General features: G+C 36.7%; 3 protein-coding genes across 8 annotated transcripts in view; 1 reads left to right on the forward strand and 2 right to left on the reverse strand.

Annotated features, from left to right (window-relative positions):
• adka (adenosine kinase a) overlaps positions 1–1,215 on the reverse strand; it is a 148,780-nt gene extending 147,565 nt beyond the window's left edge. The window contains exon 1 of the mRNA XM_079634952.1: positions 524–1,215. Coding sequence (XP_079491078.1) covers positions 524–684 — 161 coding nt within the window. The 5' untranslated portion in view covers positions 685–1,215. The remainder of the gene's footprint in view (positions 1–523) is intronic.
• On the forward strand, positions 631–6,682 carry ap3m1 (adaptor related protein complex 3 subunit mu 1). 2 transcript variants are annotated; one of them, XM_079634951.1, is made up of 10 exons: positions 631–822; positions 1,413–1,508; positions 2,527–2,807; positions 3,327–3,498; positions 3,575–3,712; positions 3,814–3,899; positions 4,147–4,280; positions 4,357–4,564; positions 4,690–4,834; positions 5,590–6,682. In XM_079634951.1, exons 3-10 carry the CDS (start codon positions 2,535–2,537, stop codon positions 5,688–5,690), a joined length of 1,257 nt encoding a protein of 418 aa, XP_079491077.1. In that variant the 5' UTR covers positions 631–822; positions 1,413–1,508; positions 2,527–2,534; the 3' UTR covers positions 5,691–6,682. The 2 variants fall into 2 exon arrangements, with proteins under 2 accessions (XP_079491077.1, XP_079491076.1); XM_079634950.1 differs by lacking the exon at positions 631–822 and having other exon boundaries at positions 1,201–1,508.
• Positions 6,683–6,815: 133 nt separating this feature from the next.
• The window catches only part of vcla (vinculin a), a 42,354-nt gene continuing 24,773 nt past the window's right edge, over positions 6,816–24,396 (reverse strand). For 2 of the 5 annotated variants that reach the window (XM_079634945.1, XM_079634949.1), the window contains 16 exons: positions 23,935–24,028; positions 22,785–22,932; positions 21,140–21,293; positions 20,299–20,474; positions 19,739–19,929; positions 17,587–17,786; positions 16,358–16,486; positions 15,955–16,104; positions 14,830–14,938; positions 14,445–14,747; positions 14,235–14,359; positions 13,122–13,307; positions 10,717–10,908; positions 9,144–9,347; positions 8,923–9,027; positions 6,816–8,836 (listed from right to left, as the gene is read on the reverse strand). In XM_079634945.1, coding sequence (XP_079491071.1) covers positions 8,690–8,836; positions 8,923–9,027; positions 9,144–9,347; positions 10,717–10,908; positions 13,122–13,307; positions 14,235–14,359; positions 14,445–14,747; positions 14,830–14,938; positions 15,955–16,104; positions 16,358–16,486; positions 17,587–17,786; positions 19,739–19,929; positions 20,299–20,474; positions 21,140–21,293; positions 22,785–22,932; positions 23,935–24,028 — 2,613 coding nt within the window. In that variant the 3' untranslated portion in view covers positions 6,816–8,689. The remainder of the gene's footprint in view (positions 8,837–8,922; positions 9,028–9,143; positions 9,348–10,716; positions 10,909–13,121; positions 13,308–14,234; positions 14,360–14,444; positions 14,748–14,829; positions 14,939–15,954; positions 16,105–16,357; positions 16,487–17,586; positions 17,787–19,738; positions 19,930–20,298; positions 20,475–21,139; positions 21,294–22,784; positions 22,933–23,934; positions 24,029–24,396) is intronic. The other 3 variants (XM_079634946.1, XM_079634948.1, XM_079634947.1) reach the window with 3 other exon arrangements.

Genomic DNA, 24,396 nt, shown 5'->3' on the forward strand with positions numbered 1-24,396 from the left:
TGTGACAATATACAGAGGGAAGACTTTTTGTGCACCAGAGCCCGACAGCATAACAAAAAGACACGTGGAGCCGAGGGGACGCACTCCAGTGGTCGATATAAAACACTCAAGGACAACGGAAGCATTAATCATAGATACACAACAAGACGGGCACATCGTTCGTTCATCTATATAAGTAAATTGATTGTGGAACGATTTGGATATGTTCACTCGTAAAAATGCCACATGATCACGAGTTTGCCAATTAAGCTTGGAAGATTAGCTGCACTCATCGGCATTGCTCATAGCTAATTGGAAAATGCCCGATACATTCTTTTCCAGTGTAATAACAATGTGTTTTTGAGAGAAAACATTGAATTGGCAGCACATGAACTTTAAGTGACACGCAGACTACTAACATTAACGTTAGACCTCTGACCCAAAAGTGGCCGCAAAGAAACCGCCCCATGTTAAAAAAAAATACTCATCACACGCTTGACTATATCAATCTACACTCATAAACCGATGCTTGTGTTTACTGTACCTGAGCTGTTTCTCCTCAAGTTTAATCCTTTTGGCTTTAGGTTCATCGGACGCCATGCTGCAGTGTGATAGTGCTCTATCAAATACGCTCCAGGCACCTTGTAGAGCGAATGAAGCATCTGGGAGAGGATGGCGCCGGATAGTTCTTTCGAATCGAATCATTTTAATGAATTGATTCACAAAACTGTTCGTTCACGAATCCCAATGAATGAAACGGATCAAGCGGTTCTCGTGAACTATTCAATTGATAATCGTCTCTTTCGATCATTTCTGATTCGTAATGAGCTGAGGATGGGACAGGTGAGTGAGCTGCTAATACAAGTTCAGTGAGTCAGTAAAAATGTAGCAAGTGAACCAAAGATTTGACTGTCAAAGAAAGTTACTTTATAGCACTTTCGCACCATCTTTTTTTTAAAGTGCAAATTTAAGTATTTGTATGACATTTCTATAGCATTTAAATGTACAAATTTCTAAACTAGATAAAGCATGGCAGTGAACTGAACTGGGAAACATGATGAAATTACAATAAACTCCCATTTAAAAAAAAAAACGTAATCAAAAGCAATATTTCCCTAAATGTCACTTGATTATTCAAAGAACCAGTGAATCTGTCCATTTAACCGTTTTTTTTTTTTTTTTTTTTTTTTTTTTTAAAGAGCTGCTCAAAAGAACCGATTCGGAATGAATCTAGCCGTGGAGGGAAAATTTACCACAGACATATAGCTGCCCCTGTGTATTGCCGGAGCAACAAATACGTTTCTGAACTATTATAAACTTTAATCAATAACATGCTTTGCAGAAATATCGTTTAACATATTTGAAATTACGCTTTGTTTCACAAGGATCGACTGTTTGTGTTTTAAATCAACTTTCATTTAAATTCGCGCCAGGCGTATATTTGGACGCATGAACAGGAGTGACACATCTGCCACATTTACAAGCGGAGGATATTGCCTGAAAACATTCATCAAGACAGCTGTCAATAGGTAAGGTTTATTTAAAAATAAGTTTGGATATGTGTAGTTATAAAAAGCTGACATCCTGTAATTTGCTCGCATGAACATTAAGCCTCACGTAATCGATAGACACAGGATATCCTCTAACTCTTCTTTCAGGAAACAACTTTTATGCTTTTGTTTTTAGTGTTTTCTGAGGGATGAATGTTTTTTTGTTTTTAACGTTAACTAACAATCACACAGTCCGACATGATTTAGCATGTTTGTTTGCATCCCGCGAAAATATAGTACAAGTTATGATAGGTAATAGGTTAAAAAATGATATGTTCTGAAGTTTTAAAACTGGTTCTATTGCATTTAGAACTAGTGGTGGTCAATTGAATTTCTTGTTTAAAATGTTTATTTTTATTATTTACGTGATGATAAAATTAGTAACACTATTTAATTTTACATAAATGTTATATATATATATATATATACATACACATATATATATACATACATACACATATATATATACACATACATACATACATACATACATACACACATATATATATATATATATATATATATATATATATATATATATAAACACAGCATCTTTCATCTTCTACACATGCATTTTGACAAGTCTTCTATGGTATATTTACCTTAAATTGGCTTTAAATACTTTCTCTATCTCTATCTTAGCCATGTCTTTGTAATCTGCTTTAAAGCCACTATCCTTATTACTTTAAGTTATAGAAATGTAGTTTTATTTCTTATATAGTATTTAATTTGGATATTGACCATAACGTAGATTACAAAGACATGGTTTAAAACAATAAGTAGGGAAATAAATTAGTGGGTGAGTTTAAATAACTCATGAGGTTCTCATGAATCAGCCACTCCCTTTTACATTTAGTTTGTATAGGCATTGTTATTTAAAAAAATTATAATGTGTAAATTCAATGCATATATTCTCTGCACTGGAATAACAGTTGCTCATATCTGTTACCACAACTTCCATTCTCATCGTCTTGTTTTCATTCCAATGACTTTCCAGCCCTCACCATGATTCACAGCTTGTTCCTGATAAACAATGGTGGAGATTTATTCCTGGAGAAACACTGGAAGAGTGTGATAAGCCGCTCTGTCTGCGATTATTTTTTCGAAGCACGAGAGAAAGCGGTGGAACCTGACAATGTGCCTCCTGTCATCCGCACGCCTCATCACTATCTTATAAACATCTACCGTGAGAAGATCTTCTTTGTTTCTGTCATCCAAACAGAAGTGCCTCCGCTTTTTGTAATAGAATTTTTGCATCGAATCGCAGAGACATTTCAGGTACATAAAAAAAAAACTACTGACAGTGCGTTGTAGAAAATATATCCAAACATAGATTACTTTTTAAAAGTTTGGGGTCAGTAAGATTTCTTTTATTCAGCAAGGACACAGTAAATTGGATCAAAAGTGACAGTAAAATATTTACAATGTTACAAAAGTTTTCTGTTTCAAAATAAATGCTTTGAACTAATTAAAATTTAACTTTTTATTCATCAAATAATAATAAAAATGATAATTTTCAACATTGATAATAATCAGAAATGTTTTTGAGCAGCAAATCAGCACATTAGAATGATTTCTGAAGGATCACGTGACACTAAAGACTGGAGTAATGATGCTGAAAATTCAGCTCTGCCGTCACAGGAATAAATTACATTTTAAAACATGTTCAATTAGAAAACAGTTGTTTAAAAAAAAAAAATCATATCAACCACAAATTTAGTGTACATTTTATAGTTGGTGTCTTGAATAGAACGTGTGTTAATTCATGGGGGGGTTTTTTTAAAATCATTTATGCAGGATTATTTTGGAGAATGTTCTGAGACCATTATCAAGGACAATGTGGTCATAGTCTATGAGCTCTTGGAGGAAATGTTGGATAACGGTTTCCCCCTCGCCACGGAATCCAACATCTTGAAGGAACTTATCAGACCTCCCACAATCCTGCGGTCGATGGTCAACACCATCACAGGTAAGACGACCATAACCCTGAGTATTTTATTAATGGCCATATGATGTTGAGAATCTAACTGATTAGTAATCTTCAGGCAGCAGTAATGTTGGCGAGACCCTCCCTACTGGTCAGCTCTCAACTATCCCATGGAGAAGAGCAGGTGTTAAATATACCAATAATGAAGCTTATTTTGATGTGGTGGAAGAAATCGATGCCATCCTGGATAAGTCTGGTGAGTCTGAATTTCCGTCGATTTTCCAGTTAGATTGTGCATGTGAATGCAAGAGTTGTATTTCCTTTCAAGGTAAATGCTGGTGTACTCTTCTGTTTCAGGAACTACTGTTTTTGCAGAAATCCAGGGAGTTATTGATGCTTGTGTCAAAATGTCTGGAATGCCAGACCTTACTCTCTCATTTATGGTGAGAGCATTTCATCATCTGGGTTTCTTTCTTTTTGTATACAATTTAATTTTCACTGCTTCTTTGAAATATCTTGTCCATATCTGAGTACAAGTGTCTGGGTACCTTTAGTTAACCTGAGGATGAGTATCTTGGTTATGAACAAAAGACAAAGCATTACACTCCATTTTAAACAGCATTTTGCTCATTTAAAAATGATTATTCATGCAGATTTTACTGTATACTCTCGTTTGATCTCCATCCACAGAACCCAAGACTCCTGGACGACGTAAGCTTTCATCCGTGTGTCCGTTATAAAAGATGGGAAAGTGAGAGAGTTATCTCCTTCATTCCCCCCGATGGAAACTTTCAGCTCATGTCATATCACATCAGTGCGCAGAAGTATGTGGAGAAAACGGTTAAGGAATAAACCTAAAACATTTATTAAAGATATTTAGCTTTTTATCTGTTTTTGCAGCCTTGTAGCAATCCCGGTATATGTGAAGCAGAACATCAGTTTCTTTGAGACTGGATCTTCAGGAAGACTGGACATCACTGTGGGTCCTAAGCAGACCATGGGAAAGACTGTGGAGTGTTTGGTAGTGACCGTACACATGCCCAAAGTGGTTCTCAGTGCCAACCTCAATGCGACTCAGGGAACCTACAACTATGACCCAGTCACAAAGGTCACTAACTCTTTCTTTTCCAGTTTCATTGATTGTTATTCATTGTAGTTAGCAGAGTCATTCTAGTAATGACACTACACATTTTGCTCAGATGGTGACTAATAATTCTTACTGTTGTCTTGTAGATTTTGTTGTGGGACATAGGGAAGCTAAATCCCCAGAAGCTTCCCAATCTGAAAGGAAGTCTTAGTCTGCAGTCTGGAGCTCCTAAACCAGAGGAGAACCCAAGTCTGAACATTGACCTGAAAATCCAGCAGTTGGCCATCTCCGGTAGGCTAGGGCCCTTTTATCAGCTTTGGTCGTTATTCATTGCCAGCAGGACCTTGTGATAAAGCACTGTTGTAATTAACAAGCACAATAAGCTGCAATAACCCAACTTCATTTAGAAAGAAAAAGAAAAATATAGAACAAATAATAAAGTTATTTTCATCTCCTTCCACGTTTGTATGTGTACGCTGACATACACTAACATTCAAAGGTTTGGGGTCATTTAGATAAATAAATAAAAATATATATAGTTGTATTTAGCAGGGATGTATTGAAATGATTTTAAATAAATGCTGTTCTTATGGACTTTCAATTCAGAACCATAAATTAAATTTGAAAATAAAATGCCGTTATTTTAAACTGTTATAATATTTCATAATAATTCTGTTACTTTATTCTTAATCTGAACTTTTGAACGAACGAGTTCACATGTCAGTATCACAAATGTACTTATTTGATTAATGACCTACGCTGTAAAAAAAATTTGTGCTGCCATAATTTTAACTTTAGTCAACTCAAATATCCAAGTTGTCACTTAGTACAAATTCACATTTCAAGTTAACTAGACTTAATATTAAGGCAGCACACTTACTTTAAGTTGAAACAGTGTAGAAATAGTGCATAATCTTACTTATTAATTTTACATCTTAATATTTGATGTAAAACTTTCAAAATCCTAATAAAAAAAAGCACTTTTAAAATGTGCTATACAGTATAAATACAAGTATGCTTACTTCACTCTCTCTTCTCCTTCACAGGATTGAAAGTGAATCGTCTAGACATGTACGGAGAGAAATATAAGCCATTCAAGGGTGTGAAATATGTGACCAAAGCTGGGAAGTTCCAGGTCAGGACATGAGGCCGTCTGCAGAGTATCACAATACTATGCCAAAAGTTTAATGGAGGTGCCATTTTCTAAGTGACAAATCATACAGAATTACAACTGTGCACAATCTCTTATTTCTTTATAACATCGAAGTTACATTTATTATTGTCATATTTATCTTTCTTTGTTTTGTGGGAAGTAACTGGCAATTTGCAAGAAGTGAACATCTTTCCACTGCAGAGAATTGAGTTTGAGAAAATAGTTTTTTTCTTTGTGAATCTTTATCTTCATATCAATAACATTCCATTAATGTATTAAAACTGTATAATGTTGGATTTAAGGTACAGTACATCTCTGCCAGAAACGCTTAGCTTTGTGGCATCAAAAACAAGGATTTTTCTTGTTACAGTAACACTGCATTCACATGTTGTTAAAGGTGGAACATGTTAGCACAGAAAACATCTACAAGTGATAGAAGCTATGTTCTAATGACATTACTGCGCTACAATCTTTAATATTGGTACAAAATAATACCTGAGAGTTTCTGCATATAAACAGTCCTTCTTTTACATAAGTATTATATGCCATGTACTTTCTTTTAGACCAGTGGCCTTTAAATGGAAAAAAATGGCTTTTCTTTAAAAGCAGCCATGCTTATACTGTAGCAGGACATATTTACAATGAAGCTCAATTTCTCTACTACACAAGCACATCACTGCTCAGAGGTGAATGACACTTGTACCTGCTGTAAAGAGAATTTACTCGAACACTTAAAGTTTGCCAAATACAAGCACTATTGAGCCATTGTGAGCACACGTGATAAAATCTGTTCTGTTGCACTGCCCTGCAGTGACTCTAGATATGCAGGTCTGCCACCTTAATGTAACTTTGAGGATTTGCACGGTCACAAAGAACACACAATTGCATTATTTTATAAAATGTCAAGGGAACTGCTTAACTGCATTTTAAGATATGTATTTAAACCAAAAGCCTTCAGATTTATAAAGTTTCCAAACAAAATGTGATATTTTTTGTGTCTGACTAATAATAAATGTGTTATAGCTTCATGTCAATATGTTTGAAAGTATTAACAATGAATGAAGTTAATATCTAACGAGTCCTTTAATCTTTGTGTAGTAATTGAAGTGCAGTACCTTTAACAAAAGAAACAGGAACTTGTCCCTTTATTGACAGAAGTTTTCAAACGAAACACCTAACAGAACATTTTTATCAATCTGAGGCACATAAGATGTTATTTTCTATGTGACACTGACAAAAAGTCAACATTAGTGTCATATATACATTCACAAAGTAGTATTTTCACTCTTTCTAAATGTGATCAGAACCCAAAACATGCTATTACACAAACAAATACAGCCCTGTAAACTTTCACATCGAGGCACTATATTGGGGGCTGAAAAGGTAATCTTTCAAATGTATATGTTATAGATTTTTAAGTGAATGCAAGGCAGTGAAGCATCATGATAGTTTTACTGTTGCTGTACAGATAATTCAGAGTGCATCTTCAGCTAAAGGTGATGAGCTTGTGCTACTGAGCTTTCCATACTAGAATTGCACGATTTCCACACATTTCATTTTGTACAGTCACTAAAATGATAGATCAACCCAAAATTTAAAAATAATATTTTAAACTTATTAATTATTATACATATTTACCCAAATGTCATTCAAAACCTGTATGACTGACTGACTTCTGTGGATTTTGAAAAATGTATTTTTTTGTCCATACATTGAAAGTCAGTGGGGTCCAAAACAACATGTTTGGACCCCACTGACTTTCATTGCATGGACAAAAATATATTTTCTGTTTTAGAATGAAATGAGGGTGAGTAAATGATGAAAGTATTTTCATTTTGGGGTAAACCATCTCCAGAGTCCAAACACTTAGGTATCAACAAGCCACCTGGGTCTTGTTACCCATTTTATCCAAATGGAAGATACATTAAGACAGCTCCATCATCAATATACTACAATTGAAAACAATCACACTGAGAGAAACGTCAAAATTACAGCTTTAAACTAAAAGACTAAGCTAAGAGAGAACAGTTCAACTGTTGTGAGGATTGTGCTTTTCTTTTGAAAGGAGTATAAGAAATCTCAAAAAACATTCACTCTCTCACAAGTGCAAACAGAAAGAGTGAAGTGTGAAAGGAAAAATAATTTCAGTGTTAACTATCCAAGCTTTCACATGTCTGTAGTTTTACATGATAGACACGTTTATTTGATAGCTTGTGGATTTTAAGTGTAAAAAACTATAAATCTTTGGCATCACCCGTGCCATGCAAAATACATCTCTGTAATGGCATGGCCTATCAAAAAAGGCATTATCCTGTTTAATAAATAGCTAAGCAAAAGTTCTTTATAAATATGAGCTAAGAAAAGTTAATTATAGTGAATTATAACTTAAAACAGCCAGCCGTAAAATCTTTTTTTTTTTTTATCAAAGTAAAGCTTACAACACTATTTGTTGTATATTTGTGACTAAAACATGATCTGTGATAATGATCTGATGAAATATAAGTATAAATATATACAATTTCAATAAGAAAATGTAATTGTCAAAAACTAATTTAAAGTAAATTTCATCATGAACTCCAACATTGTTCGAGAGAGGCATTTAAGTCATCATGCCATATTTCTCCAATATAAAATAGAAAACGTCTTCATGCAAAAAATATATATACCTGGAATTTGGAAACCCAACATACCAAAAAATATATATTTAAAAAATATGTTTCCTATGTACTCCTACACTATACATCCGTAGTGTGAGATAAAGGTAACTACGGCTAATTTTAATAGCCTCTGTAAAGACAAAATAAGTGTACTAAGTACAAATACCTGCAAGTAAATAAAAATAAGTAATACCAGTCACCCCGAAACTAGAACCGAACGCTGATGTCCAAAAGTTTAAGGATCAGGTCCTTTCCTCCTGCCACCCTTTATCAGACCTAGGACGTTTAAAAAAGGCAAGGATGCGAATTGCTGATGGAAAACAACTAGTCCTCCGTTTACTGGTACCAGGGGGTCTTTCGGACCCAGCGAAGAGTAAACCCTGCGTCTGTGCGGATCTTGATGGAGGCGGCTTCTGCTTCTCTGACCGTCTCCTTCACGGACTGCATGAGGTTCTGCGCATTGTGCACGAGCATCTCAGTGGCCTTAAAGACAAACACAGTCAATTTAGTTCTAATCAAATGCAATAAATCCTTCATTTAAGATGGCTGTGAATGTGCCTTGCCCTCACCTGCTCAGATTCTTCCTCACTGATGTTTGTACGTCCCAGCATAGTGGCCTTGACTGTGGACAGGATCTTCAGCTGAGTGCTGATAGTTGGGATACGCTCACAAACCTGGAATAAACATTCCGGAGTTTTTTGGAGTGACAAAATAACCCGATTAGCAAATACTCAACTCTTTGTGCTGGAAGAGAGCTGCACTACTGATGCATGATATTTGCGCCACTGACCTGCAACAGGTTTGTGCGAATCCGTTTGTCGGTGCATTGCTTGGCGACCTCTTTAGCCAGCCGCGTGACCTCATCGGAGGCCTTGGCGATGTCCTTGGCACACTGAATAAGGGCACGTTTATTTCCGCTGCCTCCACGCACCAGGCGAGACATCTCTGCCATGAGCAAGGCCATGCGCTTCGCAGCTCCAATGATGTCATTACCCTAAGAGCACAAGGACTTTAAATGAGGGTTTGATTACAGACAAACGGGTAAAATGTCAAAAATAACTACAAACATACAACTGTTCCTGCTACAGTCACAGATTGATCATGTAGATAATTTTGTGATTGTTGATAATATAGCTATAACTATATATCTAACTTCAATCTATAACCTTTTTAAATGTCAGTTAGACAAACAAATAGTGTTTAGAATCACTTCATGTTCATCCAGTACACATCAATCATGCCTTTTTAAAATTAGTATAGGTTCATGTCTCTTGAGACAAAGACTGATTATATGATTTTTTCTATATAAAAAATATAAACTTGTAAAAATAAACTTGCATAAAAATGTAGCGAGACTTTAACATCAGTGAATCACGGAGCCACTAACTAACTTGATTTTTTGCGCACGTGAGAAACGAGATCTGGTGCCCGTCTAATGAATTTCCAGTTATAATTACACGCACATGAGAAACGAGAAACATTTTTACATATATGCATGGCAGGTACTAATGGAGGCACTTCATTCATATTTACAGGATACAAAACTTGACAATCACGTGCGCATGAGAAACAACTACATGCGCACAAAATGTTTCCATTGTTACAATTTCCGTATTTCTACTTGTCCTATACGGGCGCAAAATTTTCACATTGTGAACGTTTTTTTTTTTTTTTTACAAATGAACAGCATACGTTTCACGCATATGGGGGAAATTTCTTGGTGTGCATGAGAACGTCTCGGGACATTTGCCCACAATATGGTGCCCGTCTAATAAATTTCCAGTTATAATTATGTGTCAAAAAATAATAATAATTTGATCAGAATACCTTGAGTAGAATTCTGCATTTTCCTTTAGTGAGGCAATTATTTTTGTACACAGGCATGCAGAGTTTCAGTGTGTTAAAATGTATCATCCTACGATGGCTTTGACATGGTTCATGTAAATGGTTAGAAAAACAGTGCACAACAAACAAACAGGCATGTGACATGACTTCAACGTGTAATTCTGAAGTCATTGGGAAACTGTCATCCATGGCTTCACAGGTTGGCAAAAGCAGAGTGTTTGGCAGCAGCGGTTGAGTGAAGGGTTCCTTGTTCAAAACCGAGGCACAGAGGTATGACACTATCAGAAATGAGCAGGGAAGTGACTTGTGAAGCCAGTATCAGTTTGTCCAAAAAATGCACAACAAACTTGCCATTCCAGTCGCGGTCATTGGCCACCCCAGCAGCAAAAAAAACACACCGGACCCAAGTGTGAAGCAATAACAGCAGCAGCAGCAGCTATCTGGTTTCAGCATTCCCACAATAATATCTGGATGCAGAAGGGATGCTGCGGCCCGCCGAGGCCGGAAAAAAGGAGTACCTTACTGGACCACTTGCGAGCCTCCTGATGCAAAGACTGCGCAGCGGCCAGAATGGGCTGGTTAACTGGCTGATTGGAAGACATTAAGAGCAGCTCTGGCTCATAATCATCCTCGTTGTCTGTGAATTCATCCTCATCGTCTATATCTACCTCCGCCTCAGCGGCCTCAAAACCCTCGTCTGTCACCTCAGGCTGGGGGGGGGGGGGGGGGGGGGGACCAGCATGGAGAAAGAAGGACAGAGTTAGTACGAGAGGCACTGGATGAAGATTCCCAGGACATGGTTGTGGGACCGGCTGGGTTTAGGATGGCTGGGAGAGGGAGAATTCTGGGTCCTGCTGGGTAACGCCTGCCACAAGGTTTATAGTGTCAACTGAAAATTGTGTAACTGATCTATTCTCATGTACATTTGAGGTAAACTGGGTGGTTAATTTGGACAGAGAGCAAACAAGCAAAGCCTCCAACAAAACATGATGGGTTCTCTATAAAAAAAAAAAGCAAAGCAACTTTGACAGCTTGTGGAGATAAAATGGTTTTAACGGTACTTAAAGGTTTATAACTGGATAAAGATTTGTAATCAATTTTAGAAACAAATAAAGCAATTTATAGCTGCTAAAATATATCATAGATGAGCATAACTAGAATATTTTATATTTTTTCTTTCAACTTGATCAAAAGTGACAGCATTTATTTGAAATAGAAATCTTTCATAACATTATAAATATCTTTACTGTTTGAATGTTCAGATCTAAGAATCCTAATCAATCACTGTTTCCACAAAAAATATTAAGTAGCATAATAATAAGAAATGTTTTTTGAGCAGAAAATCATATTATAATGATTTCTGAATGAACATGTGATACTAAAGACTGGAGTAATGATGCTGAATATTCAGCTTTGCTGTCACAGGAATAAATTACATTTTAAAATATATTAAAATTACAAACAGTTCTTTTAAAATGTAATAATATTTCACAATATTTCTGTTTTTACTGTATTTTTGATTAAATAAATGCAATCTCGGTGCATATAAACTTTTAAAATCATTAAAAAAAATTATACCTAACCCAAACTTTTGAACGGTAGAGTATCTACATCTATCTGTACTATCACCATCCCATTAATCCATTTATTCCTAATTTTTACACTGTATTAAATTTAGAGTATTATCATAACTGAACAAGCAATAAACATGGGGCTGCGTGCAGATGCAGACGGGAAACACCATGTTAACACGCAAAAGAACTAATAGTTTTCACAAGGACCAAGACAAAGCCAATAAAGGACTGTTGAACTACAGTACTTAACATTTGAAGTGGATCAAAAAAGTATTGTTCAAAATTCATGTGTAACTTTGATGAAAGGTTTTGATCCACTTTAAAAAAAAAAAAAAACAGTGGGCTCTCACTATGTTCACCTGATTGGGGTTTATTAAGTTGTGATTGGGTTTTATAAGTATTTTTTAAGCTTACATCACCTTCTATCACCTACAAGAGCCTTTGCAATAAGCTCATATTAGCTCCTTGCTAGTTCCCGTTGATATATTTCCCATTAGTTACTGTAAAGTTAACTCGGGTAGTTCTGTCTGTCTCGGTTCATAGCAGATGCTCTTTTGGGGCGCAGCTGCGAAGAAAAATCATGTATTGCTCCATCACTATGGTAAAAAAAATGAGTACGTCTACTTGTTAAAAACGTTAGAGATCAAGCATGCAAACACGTCTTTCATAGATGACAGTTTCCGTTCGTTTTTTCCCCCTGAACCTGGAATCATCGCAGAGATTTCCACATTTCAGGTTAAAGACAACAAAAACACTCAGATTTGTAAGGAAGCAACATTTCACAATCATAAAGAGCAGTTCACAAAAGCGCAAACACATCTCGCTTTCCCTTTTCATTTAGCACTCTTGACAGGCTTTTTGAGTTTCACCCTTTAATTTATAAGTATACATCTTTAAAGTTATTTATTATTGTATTTAAATTTACATTATCATATAAAAGTATGGGGTCGGTGCTTTTTTTTTTCTTGCTTTTTTTGAAAGAAGTCTCTTATGCTCACCAAGACTGCATTTATTTGATCAAAAATATAGTAAAAACTGTGATGTTTTCAGTTAATATATTTTAAAATGTAATTTATTCCTGTGATAGCAAAGCAGAATTTTTATCAGCCACTTTTTTTTTGATGATGATGATGATGAATAGAATGTTCAAAAGAACAGCATTCATTTGAAATCTTTTGCAACAATGTAAAAGTCTTTACTGCCACTTTTGATCAATTTTAAGCGTCCATGCTCAAGTAATAATTTCTTTCAAAAATAGATCTTACTGACCCCAAACTTTTGAACGGTAGTGCATATGTAACAAAATACGAGAAATGATTGTGTGCCTAAAATATAGTAGATCTACTCACTTTGCTGGACCATTTACGGGCCTCGTCGTGTAGTTGCCTGGCCGCCACCATCATCGGCTCGCTCACCATCTCGCCGGCTTTCTGCTCAGGGAACTCTTCATCTTTCTCCTCTGGGGGTGGAGGTCTCGGGGGAGGAACCTCTCCCTCAGGGAGGGGCGGTTTGGGAGGAGCCTGATCATCAGTGACCTGACAGAGTCACATGGGTTTATAATGGCACAGAGTAAGAACATTCGTACAGAACTGTTCCTTTAAAGGTATAATATATATATATATATTCCTTTATAGTTCACCAAAAAATTTAAATTAGCCCATGATTTACTCACCCTCAAGTCACCCTATGTGTATATGACATTCTTCTTTTCAGACGAATACAATCGGAGTTATATTAATAAAATGTCCTTGCTCTTCCAAGCTTTATAATGGCAGTGACTGTTTCTGTTTTAAAGTCCATAAAAGTGCATCCATCCATCATAAAAGTGCTCCACGCGGTTAATAAAGGCCTTCTGAAGCGAAGCGATGCGTTTTTTTGTAAGAAATGTATCCATATTTAAAACTTTACAAACTGTAATCTCTAACTTCCACTAACTGTCATACTCGCGTTCACAAGAGACTGGCATTCCAGCGGATAGGATAGAGCAAAACAAAACACCGGTCGTGAATTAGAAGTCTAGAACAAACTTGGTTCTCGAGAGAACTAGCATATTCTCACCGGAGCGACATACGTCATCCGCTGGAACGCCAGTCTCTCGTGAACGCGAGTACGACAGTTTGCGGAAGTTAGAGATTACATTTTGTAAAGTTTTAAATATGAATATTTTTCTTACACAAACTCATTGCTTCGCTTTAGATGGCCTTTATTAACCCCCCGGAGCCGTGTGGAGCACTTTTATGATGGATGGATCCACTTTTATGGACTTTTAAGCCATTCACTGCCATTATAAAGCTTGGAAGAGCCAGGACATTTTTTTAATATAACTCTGATTGTATTCGTCTGAATGAAGAATGTCATATACACATAGGATGATTTGAGGGTGAGTAAATCATGGGCTAATTTTTATTTTTGGGTGAACTATCCCTTTAAGACCTGAATTGATGTAGAGCAGCAGCACTTACATGCAGCTGGTCAAGGTCTGGAGGTGGAGGTGGAAATTCAGGCTCCTGAGGCTGGAAGGCTTCCCTGACTTTCCCAACAGCAGCCAAGATCCTGTAGCCAGAGTCCAGGAAGCTCTTTTGCAAACCTGCTCATGGGGAGAAAAAGATTTTTATCAGTAACAGCAGTAATAGGTTTTATGCAAATGTATCCAGAACATGAACAAAAAAGACCTGGATCCTGGATGTTTCCTGCTACAGCTTTAGCAGCCATAACCATGGGTGAGATTGTTCTACCAAGATCATCTGAAGCAGCTTTGACTAGTTCTCTGAATTTAGGGTCCTCTGAGTTTTCCACTTCCCGCTTGGCCACCAGCAGTACCCTGTTAGCCCGCCGGGCAATGCTCGTAGCCCCTGCAACCAACATCTGGGGCTGAACGTTAGCCATTGCCACCCGGCATTTATCAATGTCTTTCTTAATGGCCTCCTCTGAAGCATCCAAGAGGGATTTAGTGTCAATGGCTTCATCCACAAGACCTGAAATAAAGATTTAAAAAAATATTTGATGTGGTACTTTTCTTTTTGATGCATTCTGCTGATGAAAAGAATGAGCTTTTACTGGTCATTTTTTCAATGTTGTCAATCCATTGGTTCTTCATGGTCTCGAAGTGCTCATACGCAGCCTGGTTGCCAGGGTTCTTCAGCAAAATGCGTGCAGCAGAAGTGACCTGCTCATGAGAACAGAAAAACACAAATATACACATCAAACAAACAAATTAGATCACAACCATCTTTATAGTTCCCATTCTGAAAGCTTTATTAGTCAAATTATGAATAAAAAGCAGAAAAAAAGCTTTACAGCATATATCGTCATAAATCTATAAATAAATAAAAAAAGAGAGAAAAAGCCTTCACAAATTACTTTTTTGGGGCGGTCCAACTTAACATGTAAAGCCCTACTTTTTAACAGTAATAAATACTTTTTTTTTTTTTACTCTGTTGAACAGTAATATTGTGAAATGTTATTACAATTTAAAATAACCGTTTTCCAATTATTTTGTTCTATAAATTATTCCTGTGACGGCAAAGCTGAACTTTCAGCATAATTACTGCAGTCTTCAGCATCACATGATCCTTCAGAAATCATTCTAATATGCCCATTTGGTGCTCAAGAAACATTTCTTATCATTATTAATGCTGAAAACAGTTTCTGCTTAATGTTTTGGTGGCAACTGTGATTTTTTTTTAGGATTCCTTGATGAATAAAAAAGTTCAAAAGCACAACATTTATTAGAAATAGAAATCGTTATACTAAAAAATAGAAAAATATAATAGAAAACATTACAAATGTATTTACTGTCACTTTTTATCAAGTTATTGCAATAAAAGCATTCATTTAATTCATGAATTTCTTTAAAATATTTTCCTGATGATGTTTTAATAATTTGGTTTTCCTTTAATACAGTACATTTATTTTTTAAACACCTTTATAATTGATCTCTCAGTACTGTTCTCACACGGTTATTTTAAAAACGAGGTCTCGCTCAAGGGTATCATCATATTTGGTGGTCTTCGGAATCAAAAAGTTTGAATACCCCTGGAGACTTGATCTTGTGGCCGATGTCCAAGAACACCATTATGTGCCCTTAAATTAGCTCTGGCATAAGCACAGAGTTGGGCGTCCTCACAGACAGTACACACACACATACATACAGTACATACATATCTAAGCTGCAGTGCATACCTGAGGTGTTAGACCTCTGGCTGATTTCACGGCCGCCTGAATGCCTTCAACTGTGCTCTTATTGGCTGTTCCCACAGCAGCGGCCTTCTCCGCTGTAGCACCCAGTCTGCTGGCATGATTCTCAAAGTTAGATGCCCTTTCTTCAAAGACCTAGAGAAAATAAGTATGTTTGAGTGCATTTCAGACCTTGTTGTACTTACAAATTTACATATAAATGTCCACGCAAGGCAAATTTGTAAATAAATTAATCATTTTGGGGATGCATTCGATATAAAAAAATAAATGTTTCTTCTACAAATTGCAAAAGTCTTTTTACGATTAGGTTTGGGGTTTGCGATACTGTGTGTGCATTAGCATATTTGCTATGACACTGAAAAGCATCTGTTTAAAAGAGCCTGTATACCTCCTCTCTGTTGAGGGCCTCAAGAGGTGCTGTTGCTGCTACAGCCAGGAGTTTAATTGGTGTGGTTGTATCACTGAAAACATCAGACACCTCCTTGGTCATTGCCTCCTGCATCTTTGCCTTCAGATCCTTGAAGGAAAAATATGATACAGGTTATTTAAGTGTACAGTTAACATACAATAGCAGTTAAAACTTGGAATAAAACGTTTTGTGTGCTCTGCTCACCAAGGCTGCTTGTATTTAATCAAAAATACAGGGAAACAATTCAAAATAACTGTTTTCAATCTTACAAACTGTGTATATTTGGGGATTATTATATTACTTCATATATTTTAAAATCACATTTCTTCCTTTGATTGCAAAGTTAAATTTTCACCATTCATTACACCAGTCTTCAGTGTCACATGATCCTTTAGAAATCATTCTAATATGCTGATTTGGTCCCCAAGAACATTTAAAACTTAGATAATAATTCAAACATTAAAGATGTTTTCAAACATTCAAAACATTTAAAGTAAGTTTTTTAAAAATGAAAGAAAAATGTATACTTCTATTCAGCAAGGACACATTCAAAAGTAACAACAAAGACATTCACAATGTTACAAAAGCTTTCCATTTCAAATAAGTGCTGTACTTTACTATTGAACTTTCTATTCATCAAAGAACCAAAGAAAACATGTATCACTGCCAAAACGGTTTTTAACATTGATAATAATAAGTACCATCATTAATACTTGAGCACCAAAAATAATTGATAATATCGAGCAATCAGCATATTAGAATGATTTCTGAAGGATCATGTGATTGAAAAATGGAGTAATGATGCTGAAAATACAGCTTTCCCATAAAAGGAATAAATTACATTTTAAAATATAATCAAATAGAAAACCGTTCTTTTAAATTATAATACTATTTCACAATATTACTGTTTTTCAAAAACATTGAGTTAATTATTATAATAATTATTCCTAACTTTTGACCAGTAGTGCAATTTGCTGGAAACAGCGTAAGAATGAATATATTGCAATGCACATATTTTCCAGCAGAGGGTATCCTTTGCTTATATATGATCTTGAGGGCTTTGTGTACTGCACTACTCTAAGGCCAGCAGATTTGACCTCTGCACTTCCCATTTGAGAAGAACTAAACATCTGATTATGCTTCACCCACACCTGCTGTGAGAGAGATACTGGGATCTTTTAATAGAAAAGGGGGACACGATGCCTTACTTTAATTGCCTCCAGCAGATGAGCGGCCACAGCGCGCGCCTGAGGACTCTCTCCCTCTCCCCGCGCGGCCAGATCTGCCAACTGCATCATCAGCTGCTCCACTCGCTCACACATTGCTAGCAGCTCCTGTCTGTACGGCCCTGGTAGAGAGCTCGCCAGTCGACGGCCCTCAGCTATCAGTCCCCGTATGGCAGCCTGGCCTACAGACAGAGAGACATAACCGGCTCCCAGTCAGGCTGGTGCACCTAGACAATGTTATGGGGTCTATGTATATAAAACAAGCTATCCATCCTGTGCACTAGGAACACAAACCAAATGTTTGTAATTTAATAATGAAATGTGTCATATCTAGCAGAAAGGCTCAAACAGGTTTCCCAAACACTCCCGACTCCAGTCTTCCATTGTTTACATACTATGATTTTCTTATTGGCTGTCATTTGTTCTGTGTGGATAAATTCATACATTTATTATTCATTCATTTTACCATAGTGAATAAGCGGAGGGTAACGGCTGCTTCACGACCAATTTGAAATTAATGTGCGACTGCCATTCACCGAGCAGCTAATAAGTTAGCATTACTTTAATTAGTAGTATTGGGGAATTATTTTACAACATTGTGTTACAACATTTTTTACAACATTGTGGGAAAGTGATGCATTACATTACTTTTGTGTTACCTTTTCTCACCTGGGCAGAGCTTGCTTGTTTTTTTTTATAACAAAAATTGCTAAATGTGCTATTTTGGCAAATGTAAAGGACGTTTCACACCAAAAGTGAAATGAATAAGCCTCTGGCTGAAGGAAATGCAAATCCATGATTGTACAGTAGAGGGTGTAGCTCAAACAAACCTTTCAGCTGTGCTGCCTTTCTGGATTGCAGCAATAAAAACAAAAACAAAAATGAAATACAAATGTGATGTTCATCTGAAGTTATTTTTGCGTATTAGTAAGGTTGAATTAGATCATCGAAGGTCAGCAGCAAATGCATAATAAAATGAGATTAAATACATAAAGTATATTTTTGTGATTTAACATTTCATTATTGCAGGTTAGCATAATATTCTGTTTCACTATTATCTAATTTTTATATTTTTATTCATTTTGAGTAATGAGTAAATGCATTCTCACATTTAGACTAGAATTACAATCACCATCGTGCTTACACAGCGCACATAACACCTTATTTGAAAAAGTAACTCAGATCTTTTGTTGTAACTTTAAAAGTAATGTGTTACTTTACAAGTTACAAGTAATCTGATTACTTGATTACGGATTACGTGATTCGCGTTACCTGTAAATGCGTTACCCCCAGCATTGTAAATTAGTATCTCTATTTGCTAGTTTAAAAAAAAAAAAAAAAAACTATTTTTTTACATTTACTTCATTTGGAAGTACTATCACACCACTTAAGTAGTATGGAAGATTAGAATCCAAGTACCGTACGCATTTGGAGCTTGTGAAGACTCACTTTCAACTTTTTCAGTTGAAGAAATATTCAGTGTTGCAAAGCTAAGCTACCATAGCAGTTTTTAAAGTTTAATAAGGTTAATTAACAATGAATTCTTATGTAATTCTTATGTAAGTTAGCAAGATGACAAGGGCCCTGTGGTATCAAGATGCAATTCTATGACGTGGTAGTATGTTTCAATACTGGTCTTGCTTGCTATACACTCGAAATCATGGATTTTCCCCATCACCAGCGAAGTACATACTTCAGAAGCAGCACTGAACAGCTCTGGTCTAGAGTTACTCTAATACTAAGTTAACCTGAAAGTAACATGACCTGCTGTGAATAGGACACGAAGCGGCTATTTATGGTTTGAAATATTTTAAGTATGAACATAAATACAACAGGGGCAGAGAAAATAGCCATCTGTCACATCACATAAAGGTCCAGAGTCAAGTGCCCAGTTCCATACATATGAATAAGTCATTCAATATGCCAGTGTCATCCTTTGGGAGAAAAGTAATTGCCTCAGATGCCCAGATGAGGTTTTTACTTGACTGGATGCCCATTACGCTAATAACATAAACAGATTTTATAACTGCTACATGGTTTTGATTCGGATTTAAATAGGTAGCCAGGCTGCTTTTTTTGTTGTTGTTTTTTGTCTGATTTAAATGGTAATGTTTTACTTCATCATGCCACCCACCAACTCCATGATCGTCCACTCCAGGGTTGTTGATCCAGCGCAAAGCCTGCTCCATTTTGCCCTCTAGGGTAACAGCAGCCTTGGCAGGTCTCATGTTGGCCACGGCACGGTTAGTCTTTGCCTGCAAGTTTTGCAAAGCTGTGCCAATCTGTTTGGCCAGCGATCTAGCCTCAGGAGTATCCCCTTTACCCCTGTCACACAAAAAAGGACCAGAACATGAGATTCAACTACAACATCAAAAAAACATTTAGAACATAATTAGCATAAGAATAAAACTAAATAAATAAAAGAATCCCATTATCAGACAGATTTATTCCAGATCTGGAGTCACACTAGGCACATTATCGTGGTTACATAATGTGACCTAACCATGACCATGATAATGGTTTATCAAGTCCACATTTTTCATCATGTTCTGGTCAAAGATAACATTTTCTAAACAGACTGGCATGACTGATATGAAGCTGAAAACCGTCTGTCCTTTGAAAGTGGAAAGAACACTTTGAATGTTCCTGTAAATTAAAGGTCTCTAGCCATTCGCAATGTAGGCCTGTAATTACATTTTGCGAAGATCAACCAGTCTCGCAGTGAGTCCTGCGATCTCACTGATGGAGCGCAGAATGTCATCTCTCTCTTTAGGGTCTTCACACAAGTCAGCGATGCGCTTGGCCTCTGCCAGAAGAGCACGGATGTTCTCTTCCCCCTCCGGGCCACCGTTAGGATCAGCCAGCCAGCTCTGTGCAGAAATAGACATATAGTATTCGTTATCAGAATGAACATACAGTACTAGACTGACACTTGCCAACATTTCCTATGTTTTCAATTTAAAGGAATATTTACAGTCATATTCAGCATAAGGAATCATATACTTTGCCGTTGTCTGAACTCATCGGTGGTTTTCTGTCACTGCACCGACTGCATAAAGTACAATGATTCCACCCTTTAAATACTCATGAGACAGCACATCTCCACTAAATAACATCAGTCGAGACAGATTTATGCAAAAGCTATTAAGACGAGAACACGTCTGTAATTATGAGTACCCATTTTAAGTACCCACAGGTCCTCTGGGATGCATATAGTCTCTTTAACTATAACAAAATAAAAAATATAATAAGATATTACAAAAAGACAAAAATTGTATTGACTTATGAATTTTGAGGCTGGAGAAAACCCTTGCCATATCTTTTGTTGACATCAATGGCCATTTATTGACTTAAACTAGGTTAAACTATCCGAGTTGTAATTTTATTAGGTTGATTAGGTATAAATGTTGGTACTCTGTTGGGTTGTCACTTGATGTTCAAAATTGGAGCCCTGAAGCAAACAATAGACACACTAAACACACTTATCCACTAAAGAAACATCTTCATGCTTCTGTTTAACAATCTCAATACTGACCTGGGCCGTGTCGATTCTCTTGGCGATGGCCTGTTTGGCATTGGTCAGGGCCTCCAGCTTTCGGGCAGCGTTCTCCACTTTCCCCACCAGAATATCCAAACCCTGGCCCACCTGCTGAGCTTTCTGCATACCCATAGGGGTGGCACCCTGACCTCTGAACAAGCAACATATTATATTAATGGTAACAATTAATAATAAGGTCTCATTTGTTAACATTAAATAATGCATTAATTAACACAAACTAACAATGGGCAATATATTCTAAAAGCACTGATTAACCATTGTTAATGTTATTTAATAAAATATGTTCATGTTCATGTTAATTCACTTCACAGTGCATTAAAGGTGCATTATGTAATATTGACGGCTAGTGGTTGAAATGGGTACTGCAGTCCAAATTCAAAATATTGGAGAGTTATTTCCCCCACCCTGTCCTTTCAGACTCAACAACACTCATTCAGGTTGCCAGATTCAGGACACGCAACAGGAATGAGCGCAATTGACAAATGGAAAGCGATGAGCCTTACACTGTAAGTTGATCAACTAATGTATACGATTGCAATGTTTTTATTGCCGAGGCTTTTTAGGTCAGGTAGAATCTGCAATTTCTGACACAGTTCATTTGCTTACTTCAATGGCTGCAAACCACTGTGTTTTCAACCAACTGGCAACCCCAGGTATCGAAATACTATTGGGTAAATTGGCAGTGGGCGGGATCACGCAGACCAAAACAAAAACAGACATTCCGACACGGATTGCTCAGCATTGCTTTTCGTAGAAACAAGTATTTGAGCTTAACATGTTTCCTAAATCTCTGCTAACATATTATGGTGCTTTTATGCTTTAGTACAAAAGAAATTACATACAGCACCTTTAACTACCGCAATGTAGTTAACTAATGTTAACAAATGAAAACTTATTGTAAAATGTTACCAATGTAATGTTATAATTTACATGACCACAAAATCGAAATAACAAAAATAAATTGATAAATACAAATAAATTTCTCTCGAATAAAGATCTCTCCGACTACCCTTGAGAACTTAATTTAGGGAAATGTAAGCATTGTATCTGCATGCACAGGTCAGTGTAAAGAGCCTCCCCTGTGTGAGAGTTCAGTGGGCCTGTGCAAACGCTGATTATCCGGCCCTTCAGCCTTTAATCTGCTTTCCTTCAGTCTCTCTAATGAAGTCAGAGCCCACGTCTGATCTTTCACTTTCACTCCAGCTTTCAACATCACTGACACATGGGCCCAAACTGTACCACACCGTTCCTTCCTTCTCCTGTAATCAACAGTCAGGGATAAACAATCCCTGGAGAATTAGACCGCTAACAAACAACGTCTAAACTGTGTTTATTGAAAAACCTGACACACTTTCTCGTGTTGTAAATTAGAAGCAGTTACAGCCCCTGAGACACATCACACAGGAGGTAATGTGTTGCATAAAAAATTATCATTATGAACAGCACACAGCTGCATTAATGCATAATTCAGCTCACGTGAGCACTACAGGAACATGTGCTGGCATTTGGCTCTCAATGTGAAATGCTGAACTGAGGAATCTAATAGTCTGTGGAATCAGCAGTATAATGGGTTCTGACTGTGAATCTGCCTTTTCTCCAGGTGAACCTGAAGGGGGCGTACCTGACGCGCACATCTGACACCTGATCCGTCATCTGGCCCAAGGTCTTGGCTGTTCCCAGGATCTCTCGTCTCTCTTTCCCCGCACAAAGCTCACCCACTTTTCCTGCTTCATCCAGTATCTGACGCAAAGCATGCTCTCCCGGATCTCCTGTGCGAGAACATCCAGAGAGGTGTTAGGCCACTACACACTTATATTTTTTATCTATTTAAATTTAAATCATCATTAAACAAATATTGTGTACACTACACTAATATTTTTAAAAGGGAAATTAATACTTTTCTACAGCAAGGATGCATTAAATTCATCAAAAGTGGCAGTAAGACATAACGTTACTAAAGATTCAAATAAATGCTGCTCTTTTGAACGTTTTATTCATCAAATCTTGAAAAAAATGTATTGTGTTCACCAAAATATTAAACAAAACAACTGTTTTCAATATTGATAACAATAAGAAATGTTTCCTGAGCAGCAAATCAGCATATTAGAATGATTTCTGGAGGATCATGTGACACTGAAGACTGGACTAATGATGCTGAAAATTCAACTTTGCCATTACAGGAAATAAATGAATTTTAAAATACATTAAAACAGAAAACAATGTTTTAAATTGTAATCATATTTTTACAATATTACGATTTTGATCAAATAAATACAGCCTTGGTGAGCATAAGATACTTTTTTATTCTGACCACAAACTTTTGAATAGTAGTGTATGGCACACAGGACTAGTTGGATCATATTATAGTTTTTTATTTGTCTATTTTTATTTAATTATTTTCCACCCAAAAAAATAAGGTCATTTTTTTTATGTCAAAAACATATGTGATAATTATTTTTTTCTCTCTGATACATAGAATCAAACCACTTTGTTAGCATGTAAAGACCCAATACAATTTCAAATAGGTTTTATTAACGCATAAATGTTGGCGATCACATGTGTTCAAATCTGAGGTCAGAAAGTTGCAGAACAAAAGAGTAGTTTTTACAATAAATGTTAAAATTTCACTGAAGAAGAAGTTTGACTTTAAGTTACACTATTTCAAGCGCAAAGAGTTATTTATCTAAAAAATATCAAAGAAAATCCATTCCTGACATGACTTCCTTAACACCTGAAAGATGACAGTGAGCTAATGGATGTAGTTATGTTACCTGGTAACCCGTTAGGGTCCCTCAGCCAGAGTTTAGCATGACCCATCTTTGACTCTATCAGAGCTAGCGCTCTCTTCATGGCCTCAGTGTCCTTCAAAGAAAAAGAGTGTGTTAGTAGTCAGTAATGTTGGTCATTTAGGCCTTACAGGGCAGGATGTAATAGCATGTATGAGAGTGGATACAGTTGTTGTTTTTTGCGGATGCATATGTGCTCATATGAGGGAGTAGATGCTAAAGGGAGGGGGCTCTGCAGCTCTTTCCCTCTGAAGGGCAAGAGGAGCCTCTGCCTCTCTCAATCACACACACACAAGTGCGAGAGCGACCCACATAATCACCACTTCACACTCCATTGCACAGGCACACATTTGGAGGAGAACTCGTCTGGTCGAGTAACTCAGCCGTGCGTATGGCACTCCTCCCTACTGCAGTCTAAAGCAATAGTCATCTGCACAGACAGTGCAT

Source organism: Phoxinus phoxinus (genome assembly GCF_949152265.1).
Source record: "Phoxinus phoxinus genome assembly, chromosome: 14".
Classification (NCBI taxonomy): Eukaryota; Metazoa; Chordata; class Actinopteri; order Cypriniformes; family Leuciscidae; genus Phoxinus; species Phoxinus phoxinus.

Excerpts from the sequence above, each read along its gene's own strand:
- ap3m1 (XM_079634951.1), top strand. The coding sequence starts at position 2,535 with ATGATTCACAGCTTGTTCCTGATAAACAATGGTGGAGATTTATTCCTG. Across the intron at positions 2,808-3,326 it reads GAATCGCAGAGACATTTCAG|GATTATTTTGGAGAATGTTC; the intron begins GTACATAAAAAA and ends TCATTTATGCAG. Across the intron at positions 4,565-4,689 it reads ACTATGACCCAGTCACAAAG|ATTTTGTTGTGGGACATAGG; the intron begins GTCACTAACTCT and ends GTTGTCTTGTAG.